Source organism: Triturus cristatus, chromosome 9 (assembly GCF_964204655.1).
Source record: "Triturus cristatus chromosome 9, aTriCri1.1, whole genome shotgun sequence".
Lineage (NCBI taxonomy): Eukaryota > Metazoa > Chordata > Amphibia > Caudata > Salamandridae > Triturus > Triturus cristatus.
The window spans coordinates 580,113,533-580,136,072 of record NC_140592.1 but is presented as its reverse complement, the minus strand read 5'-3'; the positions used below and the strand labels follow the sequence as shown (position 1 = coordinate 580,136,072).

The following is a 22,540-nucleotide window of genomic DNA, read 5'->3' as shown; positions in this document are numbered from 1 at the left end:
GTGATTTGTGTGGCCCAAAACCAACACTAGATCTTTTAGGTGACCCTCCGCTTGAGACCACTGAGCCACTATTCCTGTAATGGGTGCAGGTGAAGCTTGGAATGACGGACTATATCTATGCAAGACTCCACCATGCCTAATAGGTGCAACATAGTTCTGACTGTTACCTGCCGACCTGGCTGAAAAAGCAGCAACAAGTTTTGGAAGGCTTGTATTTTTGCTTGGCTGGAGTAAGCTTTTCCCACCATTGCATCTAGGACGCCCCCCCCCCCCCCCCCCCCCCCCCACGGAAGGGCTGTACCTGATAGAGTTGAAGGTGGTATTGTGTCAGATTGATGGTGAAAGCCAGACTATGCTGGGTGTGAATTGTGGTCTGGGTGTGCTATAGACAGAGTTGCTGTGTGGCGCTCTTGATCAGCCAGTCATCTAGGTAAGCTAACACGTGGATGCTACTCCTTTTGAGATGAGTGGCCACCACGGCCAGATATTTGATGAAGGCTCTTGGTACAGCGGTAACTACAAATTGATAATGGTGTTCACTTAACCTTATCTGTGATGAGCTGGGTTGGATGGGCACGCGGAAACAAATCTCCTTCAGATTCAGGGCAGTCATGAAGTGCCTTTCGGCAAGAGTGGTATAACGTCCTGTAGAGTCATCATATGGAAGCGCTCTAAAAGAATGTTTCTGTTGAGAGGACTGAGATCGAAGATGGAATTGAAGGAGCAGTACTCCTTTGGGATAAGAAAGTAGAGGGAGTGTACACACTTTCTGCTAAGTTGAGGGAGAACCTATACCTTCTTATGAAGAAGGTGCAGATGCTTTTTGGATAATCTGTGTTGACGAGAGGGGATGTTAGGTGGTGTTTGAGGTGTTTTTTTCCCCAACAGGTGGCGAAGTGAGCTAAAGAACTATGATGGATTCAACCCAGATCTGTGACTGGGGTTGAGTGTCTGAAAAGTTTCAGCATTCCGTCCATCTGCTTGAGTTTGCTATGTTCGCCCTAAGTTGGCATGGTATGCCCAGACGTGGGTCCCTTGCTCACTGTATTCAAGCTAGCCTGGCTGATGAGGGGTGTTACCCCAAAACCAGTCCCAGGAAGCTTGTTTCCGGTCCAGGGAGGACCTGGCCTGGCAGTTCGGGCTAGACTGTTCCCGTGAGGCACAGGGTCAAGACTGGTCAAGAATGGTTTGCATATGGCTGGGTCCAAACTGGGGTGGCGAAGTGAGCTGAAGATCGATGATGGATTCAACTCAGATCTGTGACTGGGGGTGAGTGTCTGAAAAGTTTCAGCACTCTGTCCATCATCTCCTTGTGTTTGCTGTGATTTTTGCCCAACAGGACATAAACCTCAGTAATCTTCCCCCGACAGGTGTTGCATGATTGGGTGGAAGCTGTAGGGTAACACTGTTTTGGGGTAGGGGTGGTTCCCTTAGGAGCAGTGCCATTACCTGTACCTCTTTCATTCTAGCACATATAACTGCCCGTGTAGTAACCCAGCGAGGGGGACTACTATCCTGGCTTTGTAAAGGAGGTTTCTGGAGTGGGGGTCTTGGATGTACCAAGAGCGCCGAAAGGAACCTCTGGGGGCCGGTGTTTGAAGGGCACACATGGCCTCAGCTGTATCAGTGTCCTTTTTGATTTTTACAAGTATCTCATGTACCTTAGGGCCAAAGAGATGCGGACCATAAAATGGAACATTAAGTAGATGCTGCTGTACTTCAGGCTTAAAGCCTGAAACACACAGCTAGGCATGGCAGCACAGCAGACTACTTTCATTAATGCCAAGTGCGGCTGTATCCACGGTAGCCAGAGTCCACCAGATATTAGTGTTTGAGAATATCTGTCACTCTGCCACTAACTGTTGCCCCTTCTTGCGGTACTGCTCTGAGAGATGCTCTATCAGGTCCAACATTTGATCCCAGTGTGCACCGTCACAGGAGGGGGTACATCCCATGTACCCTGAGTAGTGGCATGCTTTCTATCTATATTAACCACCAAAGAATCAGGGAGTAGTTGCCCGCGGATGTATGGAGGGTCACTAAGGGAGGCTTTATGCTTCCTACCCACCCTATGCATTATAACTCTTGCCTTGGGTGGAGGAGAGGGTTTCCACAAGGAAATCCTCCTTCTATTGCTGCACATGGAGGGGGAGGACTGTGGGCTTCTGCATTTTAATCATCCCAAGGGGCATGACCCTGAGGGTCATGGGGGTGGCCATATCAGTCATAAGGGAGCCTAAGACTGTTCCCACCCCCGAATGTGAAGAACGTCTTGGTAAATGCTGTGGTGACCCAAGAGGCAAGACAGGAGAGACAGACAGTTGTAGGAGGAGAAGGCAGAGAAGAACACGGACGGACAGGAGGTAGGGAAGAGGTTGCTCTGTCATGTCTCTTTAGAGGGCTGGAAATTCAGGTGGGTTGATGGCCTCCTCAAAAGTCATCTTCCTCTTATGAGACGCAGAGTCCTTTGGCACTTGTGGAGATTTTGTCAGAATCTGACCTGTGCCTGGTTGGATATGAATTTGCTGCTGTTGAGCAATCAAGTCTCCCTGCAGCCCTTCCAGAATTGGTTGACCAAATTCCTCAGAAGCACCAGATGATGGTGCAGTGAAAGTGGCACTAGGGCTGTAGAAGTTTGGCAACCAAAGGGTGCTGAGCCCGATCTCAGCTCCGATTGCTTCTAGTCGGCAGGTCTCGACACCGACTGACCCGTGGCCCCGAAGGTTTTGGTGTGGTCTGTCTTGGCTATGAGGTTTTCAGCTCCAACCCTTTCCAGTCCGAGGGTGGGCAAGGATGTGCCCTTAGGTCTGGACCCATAACTGCGGGCGAAGCTTGGATTGGGACTTCGGCACCGAATGTGGCTTGGGCGTTGGTTCCACCTCCAAATTTTGGTTTCGGCTATGGCCGGAAGGCAGTGGTGCACCAGAGGCTTCAAAAGCAACCTAGGAGCTAGAGGCTTGCGCCTCTAGGTGGTGAAGTTATGGAAATATCAGTACCCACTGTGACCTTATGAGGGCACTGGGCTGGCGGAGACTCCTCGGACTTGACATCTGCCTCTGAACCAATGCTTCCAGGTGAAAAGGCGGACTCCACTGCGACGCCTGGAGCATCCACCTCTTTGACATCTTACTCCTCCTGTTCTTCAAAGATGTCTGAAGTCTCCTCCACTTCCTGTTTATGCATCATGGCGACTGAGGCCATACAACTAGCGTGTCAGTCCCGAAGAGTTTCCTTGCTGCGAAATGCAAGGTAGGCCGAAATGTTAACTTCACTGTGGTCGGGAGGCAAAAAGAGTTTGTAAACTTTGTGGGGGTCAGATCCCTGATATTTGGCCCGACAACTAGAACAGGTTCAGAAACAAGTCCTGTTCATCACAGGAACACTCAAGCTGAGGGGTTAGGAAGTCGAGGGTGTTAGTTAGACATGGAAACTAAAGTACGCGACGGTGGAAACCAAAGAAAAGGTACAATTGTTTGTAGGTACCGATGATCAATTGGAACAGAGAGCCAAACGAGAACACCTGGAGGCGGCGAACCGGAGCTGTGAATGACTCGTCTGAATCAGACACCAGAGAAAAAACAATCTAACAATGGAGATGATGCCCATGTGCAATATCACCAATAGGTAAAGTCACTTGACCTCGTGACCCTAAAAGACTTCCTTCAAAGAAAAACAAGTTGTACACGTCCGAACCCAACAGTAGATGGCGTTAGTATGCACAGCATGTGTATCTACAGCTACACATGCTACAAACTTACTGTTTACAATAAACTGAATGTAAAAGTGGTTTTCTGCTGACCACAAGCTTTGCATGCTCCTGACATCTAGCATTGGGCTTATTTCCCTCCTCCACAGCCAAAGTAGGAGGGTAAACCAGGCTAGAGTCAGGTGAAGTGTTCAACCCACTGGCCTCACCCAGTTCCCTTATACCACCTGTCCCGTTCCTCAACTGGGTCTTCATAAGGGTCCTCTGAAACATCTCCATCACCAGGCCTATTAATCAAATAAGGCAGTGGCTTTGCTCTAAGAAGAATGTGCCCGGTAAGCACCAGACGCAGTGTCGGATGACAGCCAACTGGCTCCATGTCGGAGTCGGGAATAACAATGAAGACGGCGCCATCAAGGGTTGGTGGCGGCATGGGGGCATTAGCACTGAGGAAGGTCTCAGTCTCGCTGGCAGCTCTGCTCTGGAATCAGTGAGGGATTCCCGGGGTACAACTGGCGCAAAGGTTGAATCCAACGGTGTCTCCCAGTAGGGTCCACTCCACGGGCAACCCAGAGGGGCAGCGCCACTAAAAGATGAGGCGCATGGCCTCAAATAATTCTTTTAGTTGGACAGGGGTCGGTCCGGCATTGGGAAAATCAGGGAAGTATGAAGCAGACCCAGGATCAGGCCCCACAGATCTGCAGAGCCTGGAGTGCTGACGCTGCCTTGTTTCATCAGTTGACTACCACAGATGTAGTGAAGTTGAAGAGTGTTTGGACTTGTGTTTGTGAGACTTCCCCGATGACTTTGAATGCAGCGATGAATATCGGGAGGGGATCTGCCAACAGTCCCAGGACCTCCCATGCAAACAAGACCTCGAACGTTGCAGAATCAAATGAAGTTGGGCGGGGAGGAGCTTGAGGGATCACTACCTCAGCGCCTTGAGGTGCATGGTGCAGTAATCCTCATACGCCTTGGAGTTGTGTCCTGGCACCAGGCCCCACAAACACACCAAGTGAGTGTCTGTCACCGACATTTGTCTATGACAGGCCCCACATGGTTTAAAACCAGGCGGTGTCTTTGGTTGATATCCTCACACCAGGAGATGAAAATCTCAAAAAGTGTTAATAAAGTGTTGAAAAATACTAGCAAAAACGATTGAGGGGTAGCTTAGGCTGGATCAGCCCTATCTGTCACGGAAAAGAAAGAACAGACATCAGCTCACCGAGGTGGCGCCTATATAGGTACCACACGTGACTTTCAATGTGGATGATTCCACCTCCCGGTGCGCAGAGTTACTGCTCTAAACTCTTCCAGATCCAGTGTGTGCCTGTAAAGCATAACATTGTACCAGCTCAAAATTGATGTACATTGACAGGCAAATTTATCCCACTAATTCAGCTGAGGTTACAGAGTACATCAACAGAGCTTTCTCTTCAATGAAAACAAGGCTTGGCAAAATCAATAGTCTAAATTTAACATGATAGTGCATACAGCATTAGCATATTTAAGTGAGACACCCAGGAGGGAGCAACAAGGAAAGGAGAAAGATGGGTTTTGTTGGAAAGTAGCTCTCAAACAGTTCCACACAAGCACTAAAGTGGCAGTGGAAAGGTAAACACAAACAACCAATGGCATTAGGTGAGAAATGAACACTACACTTGGCAGAGCCACACTAGGATAGATAAAGTCTGAAGCCAATGGCTGAAAGAAACTAATCAAAGAAAGCCAGTGGTTGAAACTAAGGGTCTCAAAGCTTGTTCTATGTCTTTTGAGAACAATGGGTCAAGACCCAAACACACAGAAGAGTATCTACCCCAACAATGAATAAATACACAAGGTTACCAGTGCTCTGTAAAAGGACAAATATTTAAGATACAACTTTGGTACACAAGTTCTACTGTCAAGTATATAAGAATTACTTTCAAATCTAAACGCAACAACCATATTGTCCTCACCTCTTCACGCTGCCGAGATTCTTTTGACGTTGGTTCTGGCTTGTTAGTGGCTTCAAGAATCATCATGATGGCATTTGGAATGTGGGCTTGCTGTAGGATAGGAGAGACGTAAATTAGAGGAAGATAGCATGCTGGGACAAGTGACGGGTTGACATGTTAAATGGGATGGATGTGTGTATCTGCTAGCAAGTTTACAGCAAAGTAAAAAAGTGTAAAATTGTGTTTTTTTTGCAGATTCAGATATTGTGCATTATCTCAACATTTAATCGATACCATTGTACTGAATTAGCCATTCACAGGACATCATGTTGACCGCAGCATTAGTTGCAAACATTATTCCAAATTTCTCATTATTTTACCAATAGGATTAAGGCTCTGGTGTTTACGCACCCCATTACGGTCTCATCAATCTCCTGCAGAAAGGACACTTCTTGAGAACAGTTGGGGGAGGGGGGGGGGGGGGGGGGCAGCTAATTAAGCCACAGAGATTCACTGGAAAAGAAGGGAATGCCCGTATACTCTCATTCATGCCTGGAAACATATTGGTGATGAAAAAGTTACCCACTTGCAATCCTAGTTCTCGTTCAGGGGAATTATAATCAGCCATAGGCAGTGAACTGTCACGCAGAAGATCCCAGAGGACTTTACAAAACCGTACATAAGTGCTGAACGTTTAATTGAAAAGTCAACTTCAACATAGAAATAAGGCTAATCAGCTTATTAAATGACTAAAGTGGTCACATTTCATTTACTTTTCATTAAATACAACTTCCAAATAAACTAATAAGTCACCACATTAACGAAAGAAGATAAAAAAAACTTCCACAAACCTTCAAAAAGAGAAAAGGAAGGAAATGAAGAGCACCGTTAGCAGAAAGACTGCAACAGACTAAAAAGTGAAAGCCGGCACTGTGCCTTTAAGGGACCCCCGTTCCTTCTTTGTGCCATCCTGCCCCACAGGTGACAGGTATATTTTTTTTCTGTCAACGGGCCCTGGAGCACTGACCTCAAGCCATCTGGCTTCATAAGCAGCGAAGACAGCAGCAGGCCCATCCCAGCACCAAATATAGAAAATAATTATACGTAGCATCCCCCGTCACCTAAACAGATTTTTCAAAGAGGTCTGACCATCCTATGGAATACGGGGGATAGTCCCTGAACATTGTATTACAGAATTCAGGATTTAAGAAATGGATCATGTTACTTACCCTATAAGCATCTGTTCCTTGCATGTAGAGCTGTAGATTCACATGCTTTGCATACTCCTGCCATCTAGTGTTGGGTCTGGATGTTTGCAAGTTTTTTCTTCTTAGAAGTCTTTTCCAGTCACAAGGAAAGGCGATAGTGCACACGGGCAATTACTCCATTGTTAGATTGTTTTCCCCAAGTGGGTGAGAATGGAGTCAGTAAGTGTAGTATAGAGATGTCCATCCATATATAATGTAAATAATGAAAACTGCAATGACCATACGTGTCCGGGGAGGACGTATATGAATCTACAGCTCTACATGCTAAGAACAGATGCCTACAGGGTAAGTAACATAATCCGTTCAAGGCATGTATGCAGTAGATACACATGCTTTGCATAGTCTGTATAGCAGTATCCTCCAAAGCAGTGGCTAACCAGTGGACATTTCAGTTGTTTGAAAAAGTTTTTAGCACTGCTTGTCCTACATTGGCCTGTTGACGTACTAATGAACAAGTTACTTACCTTCGGTAACAATGCACAAGTTACTACTTGTGTAACAATATATCTGTAAGAGACATTAGTTAGTGATAGATTCCTTAACTTAGAATATCCCCAGGCGTCAGACTGGATCCGGAAAGTTTTCTGTAGCAGTACCCCTGTGCGTAAGTAGGTGGCGTCGTTCAGCTACGCGTCCGTCACTGGCGTCGTAAGCGCCGCAATGACGTCATGGAGACTACTTAGGCGTCACCCATGCGCGCTGACGTCAGTTCTGTACACGACTTTCCGCGCTAGGAACGCAGAGTCATGCAAGAAACTGACCAATGGTGCCAAGAACCTAGGGCCCATGCTTTAGTAGTACGCTTTCTTGCTTCTTTAAGAATTATCATAATCAGGCAGTAAATTTAGGTATCCAAACTCTATGACTTCAGGAGCCAAATTCGCTAGGTTGAGCTCCCTGGGGTTTGGATGTCTGATTTTTCCATGGTTCTGAGTAAGAAGGTCTGAGTTGAGGTGAAGCTTCTGATGTGGAACTACTGAGAGTTCTAGAAGTTTGTTAAACCATGGTTAACAAGCCCATGTAGGAGCCACTAGAATAAGGGTGAGAGATGTTTTTCTGAGCTTCCGAACCAGGAATGGTAGAAGAGGGTGAGGTGGAAAAGCATAAGCAAATATCCCTGACAAATTAATTCATAGTGAATTGCCTTTGGATATAGGGTATGGGAACCCGGAGGCATCGTTTGGGCATTCTGAGTTCTCTGCTGTTGCGAAGAGATCTATCTGTGGAAACACCCATTTGTGGAAGTATGGGAGGAGAACCTGGGGGTGGAGTTCCCACTCGTGGACTTGTTGCTGCATCCTGCAGAGGAGGTTGGCAAATTTGTTGTCCGTCCCTGGAAGGTGTTCCGCTAGTAATAGATATTGTGATGTACTGCCCAACACCAAATAGTCTGAGCGAGGCGTGATAACTAAAGAGTGTGTCCCACCCCATGTTTTTGCACGTAGTACATAGCTGTCATATTGTCTGTCCAGAGCGTTAGGTAAACAGCTAGACGCTCTAGGTAGCTGATGTGGGGACGTTTGTGTTTGGTGTCCCAGAGATCCTGAACTGTTAGATGTAGATGGGCACCCCCACCATGTAAGAGATGTGTCCGCTGTGAGTACGACTTGTGGAACAGGGTTGATAAAGGTCAGCACTTTTGACAATTTTGGGGTGTTCCACCACTACAGAAAGCGATGTGCGCGGCTGTCTACCAACACTAGATCTTTTAGTTGAACCTGTGATTGATTTCATTGTCGTGCTAAGCATACATGATGCCATCATCCTAAAAGTTATGTGAAAGTTCTTACTGTTAGATATTGGTGGCTTTGAAATTGCATTAGCAGTGTTTGAAAACTGTGAATTTGGGCTGCATTGGGATACGCTAAACCTGTTTGAGTTTTTAGGATAGATCCGAGATAAGATTGCAGCTGTGTAGGTTGAAGATGGGATTTTTGCCCATTGATTGTGAATCCCAATTGATGAAGATTTCTGTTGGCATCTATAAATTTAGAGGTCCGAGATCTTATATTGGTCATAGAAAACCATCCTTTTTTGGGATTAGGAAGTAAAGTGAGTAAACCCCTGACCCTTGGTGCTGTATTGGAACTGGTTTTATAGCTCCTTTTGTTACAAGAGCCTATACCTCTTGTTTGAGCAGTTGAACAACTTACTTACCTTCGGTAACGATATATCTGTAAGAAACATTAGTTAGTTAGATTACTCACCTTAGAATATCCCCAGGCGTCAGGCTGGATCCGGAAAGATTTTTCGTCAGCAATACCCTTGCACGTCGCTAGGCGCCCTTGTGCCCTGACGTCAGTTCTTGTACATAGCTTTCCGCACCAGGAACGCAGAGCCATGCAAGAGACCAACACTGGTGCCAAAAATTCTAGGGCCCTGAAAGGGATGACCTCAACCCTAGATATCGGTTCGCAGAACGGGGAGGATGGGTGGGACGGTCAGGAATCTAACTAACTAATGTTTCTTACAGATACATCGTTACCAAAGGTCAGTAACTTGTCCATCTGAAAGAAACGCGTTAGTTAGATTCCTCACCTTAGAATAGCTACCCCAGCAATACCAACCCCGGTGGTGGGTCTGCGAACCAAGATCACACCAGAACGTCCTGGAGAACAGAATGGCTGTCCAGGCAATAGTGTTTGGCAAACGTGTGCATCGAGGCCCACGTTGCTGCCTGACAAATATCCTGCAAGGGGACTCCCTGGCCCATGGCAGTGGTCGCCGCTGTGGCCCGAGTGGAATGGGCCCTCAGACCAACAGGTGGGTCATTTTTTTAGCTAAGGAATAACAGGCCTTGATACACAAAACAACCCAACTAGAGGTGGTTCGCTTGTGCACCGCCCGCCCCTTCTTAGCGCCCACGTAGCCAACAAAGAGTTGGTCGTCCACCTGGAACTGTTTGGTGTGGTCCAGATAGAAGTACAGCGCCCGTTTTGGGTCCAGACGGTGGAGCCTCTCTTCCTCTTTTGAGGGATGCGGAAAGAAGGTGGGCAGTGTAACAGACTGGCCGATGTGAAAGGCAGTTACCACCTTAGGGAGAAAGGAAAGACGAGTCCTGAGAACAACTTTGTCCGGATAGACAGAAAGGAAAGGAGGCTTAGAAGAGAGAGCCTGGAGCTCACTCACCCTTCAAGCAGAGGTGATGGCAACCAGGAAAGCAGTCTTAAGCATCAGCAGACGAAGGGGACAATTATGAAGTGGCTCAAAGGGAGCGCACTTCAGAAAGGTAAATACTAGATTGAAATCTCACTGAGGCATTACGAAAGGGACAGGAGGAAACATGTGAGTAATGCCCTTAAAAAGAGAAGGCTGATCAGGAAGCCGTAAGAAAGCAGAAATAGCCGAAAGGTATCCCTTGCGGGTGCCCAGAGAAGAACCCTGCTGGGCCAGGGAAAGAAGAAAGAAGAGAACCTCAGAAAGAGGGGCGGAAAGGGGATCCACAGCCTTTGCTGTGCACTATGCCACAAATTTGTTCCACCTGCAGGCGTATACCGATTTTGTGGAGGGACGCCTAGCTGCCAGAATAACATTACAGACTTCAGGAGGCAAGTCAAATGGCATCAACTGCCACCGCTCAATCTCCACGCGTGGAGGCTGGACAGGTTCGGGTGGAGGACCGTCCCCTGCTGCTGCAACAGAAGGTCCTCCTGAAGAGGTAGTCGGATCGGGGGATCGAGCGATAGACTGAGTAGCTCGGGATACTAGTATCTTCGTGCCCAATCCGGAGCCACAAGAATGACTTGGGCCCGGTCACGCCTGATCTTCTTCAGCACTCTGGGCAGAAGCGGTATAGGCAGAAAGGCGTACAACAGACCGCAACTCCACTCGCAACGAAAAGCGTCTCCGAGCGAGTGCCGCCTTGGAAATTCCACCGCGCAGAACTGCTGACATTGCGCGTTCTCTTTGGTGGCGAATAGATCTAACCAAGGCTCTCCCCACTGCCGAAAGAGGCCATGCGCCACGTCCGAGTTTAGACGCCATTCGTGATCCATCATGCATCGGCGGCTGAGTTCGTCTGCTCTGGCGTTCAGAGAGCCCTCCAGATGTTGAACCACCAGGGTGATGCCCTGATGTTCCAGCCATGTCCAGAGGCGCAGAGCCTCCTGACAAAGGGTCCACGACCCCACCCCGCCCTGTTTGTTGCAATACCACATGGCAGTGGTGTTGTCCGTCAACACCTGCACTACACTTCCCCGGACAGAGGGAAGGAATGCCTTCAGTGCAAGTCGGATCGCCCTCAGCTCCAGAAGGTTGATATGGAGCCGGGACTCCGCCGGAGACCAGAGGCCTCTGATCTCCGCCTCTCCCATGTGGCCCCCCCATCCCAGGAGGGATGCATCCGTCACTACTACGTGCTCCGGTTGGTGTAGGGAGAGGGATCTGCGACTGACCCAATCGCGGTCCGTGAGCAACCACTGCAACTGTCTTGCAGTGGCCTCCGAGATCAAGACATGGTCGGACAGGTTGCCCCGATGCTGGGCCCACTGAAACTTCAGGTCCCGCTGCTGACACTTTCATTTCTTCCTGTTCGGTATCTTCTCAGAAGGTATCGGGGGGGTCTCTTCGATGTTTTGTCACTGCATTTCTTTACGTCAAGCGTGGCAGTCTCGGAGGGTCTTGTTCTAGCAGAATGAGCGACAAGCATATCAGTCTTCATCCTTGTGCTCCCAAGATGGGCACAAGTTACAGACTTTGTGAAGGTCGGTGCAGGGATAGTTGGAGTGGCACCGAGGGCAGAATTGAAATGGAGTCTGTTCCATCAGCAGATTTACTTGATGTTGATCTCTCGAGTGGAAGTGAAAGAATGGGCCAAGCCTGAAGTCCACGGTTGGAGTTTTGTTGATTCAACTGTGATAGTTTTTCGATTTTTGACACACAGAGGATGGGAAAACGCGTTTGAAAAAATACCGACAAGGGTACAGTGGGTTGCAAACTGAAGGGATTCTGACAAACGGTCTCAACTTGGAGCACAGCAAACCACATCCAAACCTGATGGTAGAAAGAAAAAAAATTAACAATGGAGTTGATGCCCATGCGCACTATCACCGAAAGGAGCAGTCACCTCCCCTTGTGACTGGAAAAGACTTCTCCAAAGAAAAACAACTTGCAAACATGCAGACCCAACACTAGATGGCAGGAGTATGCAAAGCATGTGTATCTACAGCACACATGCCTCGAACATATGGTTACAACCTATCACCGCCACCCTAGATGAAGTAGTAGAAAAGGTCTACCTAGATCAATTTTTTTATGCTTTGCCTACATGCACCTGGGTTTAGGTTCGGCAGACCTAAATCTCACAGTGACTATTGCCATTGATTCAGCATGTGCTAACCACCATTCCCCCGATTTCAAGTTAACCCCACCAAACAGTGTAGTCAGTACGAGAGGAACCACTAGATTAGAATCTCGCTTCCCAACCATGACTAAGCTGCCAAGTAAGCCTGCCTCAGTTGGGAATTTGCAAGGTCCCCAAAGCTTCCACTGCCCTTAATGGGGGTCATTTTCCCCAGAACATCCAACAACCAGAGCCCATGGAGGTGGGGTAGGCAAGGGGTAAGTCTTAGGAATGGGAAATCCAGTACTTCTGATACGTACTTCCAGGGAAGTACGTATCAGAAGAGGATTAAAGTGAAAAGTCAACCATCCAAGCACTGATGGATACCGCTCGTCATCACACCGTAATTAGTCAGCAGTGGGTTCACCCAACACAAATGCAAGAAGGAGAATATCTCCATTACATGCGTTCAAAGACATACCCAGTGGCATAAGTAATGTTATGAATTGATGGAGAACAAAATCTAATAATGGTAGGGGTAATCCCGGAATTAGCAGAGCAACTGATTGAGAGTGCCAATCATCCTAGATTTCATCATATTCTTCTTGCTCCGGACCAAGTAGGTCGGGAGTCTGGGCAGTTGAAGGAAGCCCTTTCAGGAACACTGAGACAGAAGCAACCCCAATGTGGGAAAGGAAATTCAGGAGGGAGAAAAAAAGGGACAAACAGTTTCCTGAACATGTGTAATGGGAAACCAGCTTCCGTACTTTCACCCACAGTAATGACTTGGGAGCTTCACTATTGCTTCAAGATGGCACAGAGAACCCTGGCACACGCATGGAAACAAGTCAGCGAGGTGGACAAAGATCAGGTAGGACTATATTTTTTGTTAAAAAAGTGTTTTGTTTACTGGGTAGTTATAAAGGAGAAGGACATGTACACAAATTGCTGGTACCTCTGGCTTTTTGTGACCAAATCCTACGTTTAGTCCACAGTTAGATAGGAGGGGGTCACTATGGGAAAGATAAAAACCCCAGAATACCTTCGGGAAAAGTCCTACTGCCCAGGAGTGTACGGGGATATCGCCAAATTATATACCTCATGCGAACGTTGGCAACTCACTAACCCTCTGGGTATAGTGCAAGCTCCTATGTTCCTGCTCCCTATCACTGATCTCCCCTTTAAGAGAGTGGGAATGGACTTAGTGGGGCCACTAACCCCTCAGCCTGGGGACATGCGTATCCCTTAGTAATTTTAGACTATGCCACTAGCTCTCCTAAGGAGATCCCATTACCCAGCATGACAACCAACGCTGTGGCTCATGCTATAATCACTTTAGTCTCCAGAGTAGGATTCCCACATGAATTGTTGACCGACCAAGGCACCCCTTTTATGTCCCAACTGATGGGCCAGATCTACAAGATTTTAGGAGTCCCAACAAATACGAACATCTGTGTACCAACTACAAACTGATGGATTTGTTGAGCCTAACAATCGGACTATTAAGACCATGTTCAAAAAACATTATAACAGAGTTTGGGAAAGATTTGGATCGTAAGATACCCCTAGTTATTTTTGCTATCTGATGCTATGTCCAAGGATCCACTCGATTTTCCCCCATTGAACTACTGTTTGGAAGGCAGCCACACACCCTTCTGGCCATCGCGGTAAAACAATGTGAGAAGGAAGAGGATGGAATGGAATGGAATGGAATGGAATAGGTTTTTGTATAGCGCGATAGCTACCCGCAGGCGTCCCAGCGCTTTAGCAGAATACAGGTGGGTGAAGCGGGTCGAGGTTATCGGCTGAAGAAGGTTTTTAGTTTTTTTCGTAAGAGCAGAATGTTAGGTTCTGAGCGGATAGAGAGTGGAAGGGAGTTCCAGAGCCTTGCCGCGTTTGTTGAGAACATTCTTCCTCCACTTCTTTCTCTTTTGAACCTGGGATTGATGACTTGGAAGGCGAGGGTCGACCTCAGCTGCCTATTGGGATGGTAGGGGGTGATCAGGGTGTGATTCAGGATTGCTCCTTTCCTCCAGTAAGCACGGTGGGCGATGCACATGCTTTTGAAGTTGACTCTATCCTTTACTGGCAGCCAGTGAAGTACTCTTAGTTCAGATTTCACTGATTGCCGGCGGGGAATGCGCAGGACAGTGCGAGCAGCGCAGTTCTGAATAACCTGCAGTTTTGTCAGGGTGGCATCGGGAGCTCCTAGGTATAGGGCATTTCCGAAGTCCAGCCGGGAGAGGATTAGACCCTGGACCATGATCTGTCTGTCCTTAAAAGGGAGGAGCGGTAGCCCATGCAGGTGGCTGCTAGTTTGGTTGCCTGGTGGCCGAAGGTTAATGCGTTATCCAGCCAGAAACCCAAGCTCTTGATGGTATCCCTGGCTGGGGGTGCTGGGCCTAGTGCTGGCGGCCACAGAGAGTCAATGGATTTTTGGGGGGAGTTGCCCAGCACCATTAGCTCTGTTTTGTTGCCGTTCAGCTTCAGATAAGACTGGCTCATCCAGGAGCATACTGCTTCCATGCAGCCTCTGAGATCGCTGGAGTAAGAGGAGGGATGAGTCAGGGTAACCACCAGTTGCGTATCGTCGGCGTAGGACACGACTTTAACGCCGAAAGGGCGTATTATTTCTGCGAGGGGGAGCATATAAATGTTAAACAGTGTGGGGCTCAAGGACGAGCCCTGGGGAACCCCACAAATGAGAGGTTTGCTGGGCGAGGTGGTATTACCCTTACAGACTCGGAAAGAGCAGTCTGAAAGAAAGGAATGTAGCCAGGCCGCAACAGTGGAGGTTATCCCTAGCTCTGACAATCTGTGGCGTAGGATGTCATGATTCACAGTGTCGAAGGCGGCACTGAGGTCCAATAAGATAATGGCCGCAGTGCCGCCCTGATCCACGATCTTTCTAGCTCCTTCTGTTACTGCTAATAAAGCAGTTTCTGTTCCGTGCATGGGGCGGAACCCCGTCTGTGAGGAGTCCAGAGAGTTGTTTGCTTCCAGGAATTCTTTGAGACATTGATTTACGTGTTTTTCCGCGATTTTAGTTATCCGCGGTAACAGGGAGATCGGGCGGTAGTTCCCCGGGTTCATCTGATCTAGATTGGGATGAGGGAAAGGCCCTTCTTGATTATACAGTAAAATGTAAGTGAACAGTGACATCCTTATACTAAAAGATAATTGTGAATCTAGAGAAAGCCCAGAACCAGCAGAAACGGGTATACGAAAAGGGGACAAAATAGAGAGAGTTCACAGAGGGGATCAGCTACTCATCTTATTGCCCACTACCGAAAATAAACTGTTAGCTAAAAGGCAGGGACCTTATGAGATACTACAAAAGGTTACACCATTCACATATAGTGTAGCCGTTCCCCATAAGACCAAACAGGACAAATATATCACATCAACCAGTTAAAGAGATGGGATGACCTAGGACAAGTTGCAAGGAGGTCAGATCCTATGGCCTATTATAGCACCAATATCCATTCCCAAGATATAACTATAATTCCTGTCCAGGGGACTGTGAAGGAGCCCGTTGAAATTAGTAACGCTTTACATAAAGACCAGAAACAGCAGCTCTATCGGCTGCAACCAAAATATCCCACCTCATTTTCAGGGAAACCTGGAAGATCTACCTTAGTAAAAATAACATTTCTACGATAGAGAAACAGGTATTGACTCGGAGACTGAACAAGATAGTCACAGCCAGGAGGGTGGCATGGAACAAGAAGTAGAGGCTATGTCTAAAGGGGATATAATTGAACCATCCCAAAGTGCCTGGAGTTCTCCTGTTCTTTTACCAAAAGGGTCCAGCCTTTTTTAAAATGTAATTTGCTTTTGTATTCTAGCTGGTGCCAGATGGAGTTACAAGAGTTCTATATTACCGGCCAGTGCCACATAATGTGTATTTTGTCCATATAGTTCTGGGCACATCTCCAGTAGCTCTCATGAAGTAGCATTTTAATCCGGCACAGTTTGTATGGCAACCAGTGAAAACTGTTGAAGATTTTTAAGTAAATAAATTTCAGTCGGGCTTCACGGAGGCATCAATCGTGACTAGCCAGAAGGTGTGACCAATGAGTGTTGGGAAACTCATTTTGAATGTATAGTTGCCATAAATTTCAAAGATGCTGTGTAGTAGTTTTTGAGTATATTTCTTCAATTAGTGTGTCATACAAGCCTGAGATTAATCTTCTGTAATTGCCCCACCTTTCAAGGTATGTTTGTATGGTGAATTTTTCTAGGTTGGATAGCTGATTTCTTAGCTTCCACAGCAGATATTCTTAAGCGCTAGTATCTCAGATATAGAGCACATATGTGCACAGATCCTGCAAGAACATAAAGGTTCTGTCTGGAAGCACTTGATTGATGGTCAGGATGAACAAGCTACTAAGCTTCACAAACGATCTTTCTAGTAGACTACTTAACCACAGATTCCACAAATTTTGAATATTCCCTAGTCGTCAGATTGGACCTAGAAACTTTTTATGAGTACCTATGCCAGTTTCCTCACCTTATGAATAGGAACAAAAGCTGTACCTATTTGGAGATGGGTATGTGAATGGATTTAAACCAGAAAGTCCTGGAGGACCGAGTGGGCAAAATGCCCCTCTATGTGAATCGGGCTGTCCAGAAAAAAGTGCTTTGTTAACATCTATGAGGACTCCCACGTAACACTGCCTAGCAAATTTGTAGGACTGCGTGCTAATTGAGTCGTCACAGCTTTGGCCCTGGTAGAATGACCATGCAGTCCTACGGGAGGCTGCTTTTTTGGCATGTGCATAGCAGATCTTAATGCAGAACAGAATTCGGCTCAATATGGTTCTCTACTACACTGCTGTGCCTTTTTTGCTTCAGAGAAGCCCACAAAGGGCTGATCGTTCATCCGGTGGTCTCTGGTATGAGCTATGTAGAAGCTCAGCACTCTCTTGGGGTCCAAGCAATGGAACCTCTCCTCCTCAGAGGGCCAAGATGGAGCATAGGTCAGTAGGTTGATGTTTCGACCAACATGGAACTGTCACCACGTTCAGCAGGAAGAATGCCCAATTTCGCGGAACCTGTTTGATTAGTAAGGTATGTAGGTTATGGTGGATCAACAGAGAGTGAAGCTCACTCACGCGCCGTGCCAAGGTGATGGCGATGAGGAACAGTGTTAATAGGAAGGAGCCATAAAGGACAGCTGTGATTGCTCAAATGGATAAGTCAGGACCTGATTAAGGTCCCATTTGGGTATTACAAAGGGAGAAGGGGAAATGTGTTGCTTCCCTTTCAAAAATCGCATACCAACTGGTGAATTAAACAAGGTGGGCTGATCTGGCAACTGTAAGAAGGCCGAATCAAAACCTTGCAGAGCAAGAGACAGAACAAATGAGAGAGCAGCAGATTACTGTGCCTAGAGTGGATCAACCTGATATGTTGTGCACCAAACCACAAATCTGTCCCAACGACAACCATATACAGTTTTTGTTGAGGGATGCCTGGCTGCCAAGATGACATCAACCGCCTCAGGAGGGAAGTTTTACAGCTGTTGCTGCTCAATCTACAAGCATGAAGGTGGAGATTGCGAAGACTCAGGTGCAGAACCCTTCTCTGTTGATGCGACAGCAGGTCCTCCTAGAGGGGCAGCCTGATCAGAGGACATGTGCTGAAGCCCAGGAGTTCCATATACCATACACTCTGTACCCAATCCGGGGAAAGTGGAATTGCTTGGGCCCAGTCGCTTCTGATCTTCTTGAGAACTCTGAGCAGGAATGGTATTGGCGGAAATGCATACAGGAGGCCTGAGTGATCCATTCGTGATGGAATTGGTCTCAGAGAAAGATGTTTCTTGGAACTCCTAACATGCAGAAAAGCTGACATTGCACGTTCTCGGCAGTGCCGAAAAGATCAAGCTGTGGTTCTCCCTATTTGTGGTAGAGACCCTGCATCACCTCTGAGTTTAACTGCCAATCGTTATCCGCCAGGCGCTGATTGGCTGAGCTTACCTACTTATTTTGGCCCATCGAGTCTCATGATTTCATGGGGTGCAACACTTGGCCAGGGGGATATGTGACCACTCCCTCATCTGGGAAATATATAGCGCTGGCAAACAGGGAGCCAACAGAGGTATCAGGTTAAACCCAACGTACCTTAAGATCCTGAGCGTTAGGAAAGGCCTGAAGAAGGCCACAAAGAATAATTTAAAAGAAAACGGACTCTCAGTGGACTCCTCCCAGACCCTCTGGGAAGCGTATAAGACTGTAATTAAGGGTGAAGTACTCTCACTGACAGTGGGGCACAAAAAGGATACTAGCGCAGCAGTCGAGAAACTCGAGAACGACATCCTTGCTCTAGAGGCTCAATTATGCGCTGACTCCACAGCTGACGTAAAGCATGAGCTGGACGTCAAGCTGTGGGAATACAGAGACTTGACTTCCGATGCCGCTAGGGCTAGCTATTGTGTGACTCAACACCGTATACATGAACGTGGTGACAAGGCGGGAAAGTTGATAGCATGGCTTAAGGAAAAGGAGAGTAGATGGGTCACATGGATCTCTCAGGGGGCTGGGGTGTCTCTCACAGATTCCCAATATATCGCAAATGTCTTCACCGATTATTATGAGCAATTATACTCCCCAGTTGGGACTACAGATATGTGCGACTCCCAAAACCTTGTCCATGATTTGCGACTTCCTTCCCTCACCACTGAGGGTAGAGCATCATGGAGAGCGACCCCAGAGAGGGCGAAATTACACATACATTTGTAATATCACGTATGGCAAGGTAATGGGGCCCAACAGTTGTACAAGACCAATACGACTCTTATTACACACCACTTACTTAAAATGTACTTGGAGAGTCTGGATAAGATGCTCTTCGGGGACCAAAGACTCGCATCCATAATAGTAATTCATAAGGAGGGAAGGCTGGACGAGGACTGCTCCTCCTACAGAACCATCTCAATCCTCAATACGGAAGTCAAAATTCTGCCGAATCTATTAGCCCTTGAATTAATACAAATTATTACCAAAATGGTTCACCCAGACCAATCCGGTTTCATGCTTGGCAGAAGTACAGCTTTAAATCTGCAATGCCTTCATGGTGTACTCAGGCAAGTCCAATCTATACGAGAGGACGCAACTATTTTGTCCCTCGATAACCGTATGGTGTTCAACACAGTGGAGCGGCCATACCTTTTCGCAGTATTAGAACGGATGGGCTTCGGACCCAAGTTTTTGGCCTGTGAACGACTACTATACACTGATCCGGCCCAAGTGGTCTTTCATTTGAAAACCTCTAGATAATTCCCCTTGTGCCGTGGGACCCGGCAGGGCTGCCCTCTTTCACTTCTCTTTTTTGACCTAGTTTTGGAGCCACTGGCGATCTGGGTCCACACTGACCCTTTAATACATGGCCTACGCTGGATGGCCTACGCTGGACATAGGAGTGGGAGGACAGAATATCTTGGTACGCTGATATTCTGTTGTACATAGCAGCCCCTCGTTCCTCTCTGGGTTGCATACTAGATATATTCACAGCCTTCTGTAGGTACTCTGGGTATACCATTAATTGGTCTAAGTCGATGCCATTTGTTCTCCACAGGGACGTCCCGCGACAACCCAGGAGCTGTGAAGCCAAGGTGACGTTTGATGGATTACGATACTTGGGTATCTTTGTCACCACTAATCCAGGCTTATTCACTTACAATAATTTCAAGGGTCCCCAACAGCGGTTCTGGAGAGATGTGTGCAATTGGAGTACCGTGCCCCCTGTCCCTTCTTGGTTGAGCTGCCCACCCCTCCAAAAAAAGAGGCTGGCACTGCCGCGGTTTCTTTATGTGTTGTAGAATACATCATACCAAGTCCCTGGTGTGTATTTCTGTGCATTAGAGACTGGATTGAGGACTTTGTTGTGGGACGGTTCCGGGAGCTGTGGGGGCTCCTCATATAGCTGCTCAATAATTAACACACGACTGGTATGACTGAGTTATAGCGTTGCTGGACATATAGAAATACTATCAGGTGGCACAGCTCGTCACTGTTAACCACTGGGTGCACTGCCCTCCAGACAACCCGGCATACAATATGGACCGATATGTGTTACAACCACATGGTTAAAAAAGGAGCACTGTACACTTCCCAAAACATAGGACTCTTACGGGACCCACAGCTCTTACGATACAATTGTGGCCCAAAAATCTCAAAACACTGGGTTGGGATGGTAAAATCACCCAGTCAACACAACTGTGGGACTCGGAGAAACAGGGCATGTTAAGCAGACCAGACTTTGATAAATGGAACCTGAAAGGTATCTCCAGGTTTGGGAACCACTGGAGAGAGGGGTGAGAAACAGTGTTGCCATTTCCCAATTTACAGCGTGAATATGACCTGGCTGCCTCCGGAACTTCCCAATACCTTCAGATCTGCCATGCCCTAATAGCAGTGGTCCCTGAAGGAGAGGATCTTCTGGAAGCAGCCCCGTTAGAAATCCGGCATTTAGATGACCACATGGTACGAAAAGCAATCTGGAGTCCTGGTTGGGAAAGGCATTAGGATTGACTTTCATTGTTGACTGCACCACCAGGCTTTCAGGCATAGGTTGACTCGTCAGAAAATTGGGGTCACTAGTTTATGTCAACTGGCAACAGGCCCACTGTCTGGAGTCAGAGCATGGCTTGGACTAAGTGGTCATAAGGGTCTCTTTAAGACCCTTATTGAATGGTAGCAACATCTCAAAAGAAGTTAGACCTGGATGAAGAAGTTCAGTTAACAGGTTTGCCTTACTGTAAACAGTAGGCAACTGTAAATCTCACAACTATTGCAAAGGAGGCACTTTCGTATGTTTGTAGCCTAGACGGCGAGTCTTGCTCAGCCTCTGAGGATGTGTCTAGCGCAGTGGCTTTTTGCAAGTCCAGTAATAGCCCATCATTAGAATAGCGAGGATGGAGCACGTTATCAGCCTTCTCGTCCTCATCAGTGTTATGGAGTCAAATAAAATTCTAAAATGAGCACCAGCCTCTCATAGTACTTACATCGAGTATAAGGATTAGAATCTGGTAGCAAATGGACTCGTTGCACTTTTGTGATCTTCTAGTGTGGCACAGCCTAGAGCAATTGGGCGTCTGCTTGGAATCTGATATCGCCATTAATCCCGGCTTGGGACAGCGGAACCGCAATATGCAAAATCTCATGCCTTCTCGCACGGCTTCAAGTGGCGAGTGTGGCGGTTGTGTCCCTCCAGGCCTTCTTGCACCTATATGATCTCTTCTACTTACCAGAAGACTTCGAGCAGGAAAGGCACTTTGCACAGTGCAGACTTTTTGAACAGGATCATAAACGGCCCAATGACTTGGAGTGGGATCTATCTTTTTATCACAACATCTTATGATCGGTGACAGCTTCACTTCCCGCTCCAGGACCGCACTGAGGTTCATGATGCACATTTATCGGACGACTGATTGGTGACTGGAGGCTAAGCACCAAAGACACAAGCTGTGTCAATTTGTCACCAACATCTGCAATCTGCTTTCACTGCACAGCTTGAATCACGTTGTTTTCTGGGTAGACATCATCCCTGGCACATAGTCGAATATTTTCAGAAGTCAATCGACGGGATGGCACTGGATCCACTTCGTAGGGCAGGGCAAAATAGGAACGGAGGTCTGCCACACAAAGAGACACTTTTATAAGGCTCCACTCTGTCACTTCTGGGTTGGTACGGAGTAAACGCTGAGTCACATGACGCCATCTAGTGGCGTGATGGAGCATTGCTCAGAAAATTCTCTAGATCCAACATGGCGCTTGAGGATTTTCTTAAGGTGAGGAATCTGCAGTTAGAATTCAAAAATCCATACTTTAGAATTATTCTGAATTTCAGACCGCTGCACTAATGTTTCTTGTCCCAATGTAGACACCAATATTACACACCGAGAAAAGTCTAACTACTAGCTTACCTGATGTGGCGTGAAGGAGCGGACATGCAACAAAAGTGGTTCCCGCAGCTCGGGGCATCTTTCAAAGACACTGTTAAGTTGTTGTGGAGGAAGCTGCAGTAACACCTGGAAAGACTGAGGCTTTGTACGCTGGCAGCACTTGATAAAACCCTCCCAGACCTTGGGGTACTTCCACACCTGGCAAAGAGCAGAAATAGAACAGATAACTTAAGTCATGAAACAATATTGTTGATGAGTACTCTTACTAGGCTGTAAGGGTGCAGTGTTTAAAGTTGGACAAGTGAACAGAGTGTCAATAAAGAACTGTACAGTGCAAGCCATGTTACAACCATACACAGCTCTGGAATATGAGTTTCTTATGCAGCAGATGGAAAAAAAACAAATAAAGATGTTATATTCTAGGCACCTGCCATTTAA

At 47.2% G+C, this 22,540-nt stretch overlaps 1 protein-coding gene across 7 annotated transcripts in view; it reads right to left on the bottom strand.

Annotated features, from left to right (window-relative positions):
• SYMPK (symplekin scaffold protein) overlaps window positions 1-22,540 on the bottom strand; it is a 1,117,730-nt gene that overhangs the window by 93,431 nt on the left and 1,001,759 nt on the right. For all 7 annotated transcript variants that reach the window (XM_085625602.1, XM_085625603.1, XM_085625599.1 and 4 more), the window contains 2 exons: window positions 22,124-22,300; window positions 5,665-5,754 (listed from right to left, as the gene is read on the bottom strand). In XM_085625602.1, coding sequence (XP_085481728.1) covers window positions 5,665-5,754; window positions 22,124-22,300 — 267 coding nt within the window. The remainder of the gene's footprint in view (window positions 1-5,664; window positions 5,755-22,123; window positions 22,301-22,540) is intronic.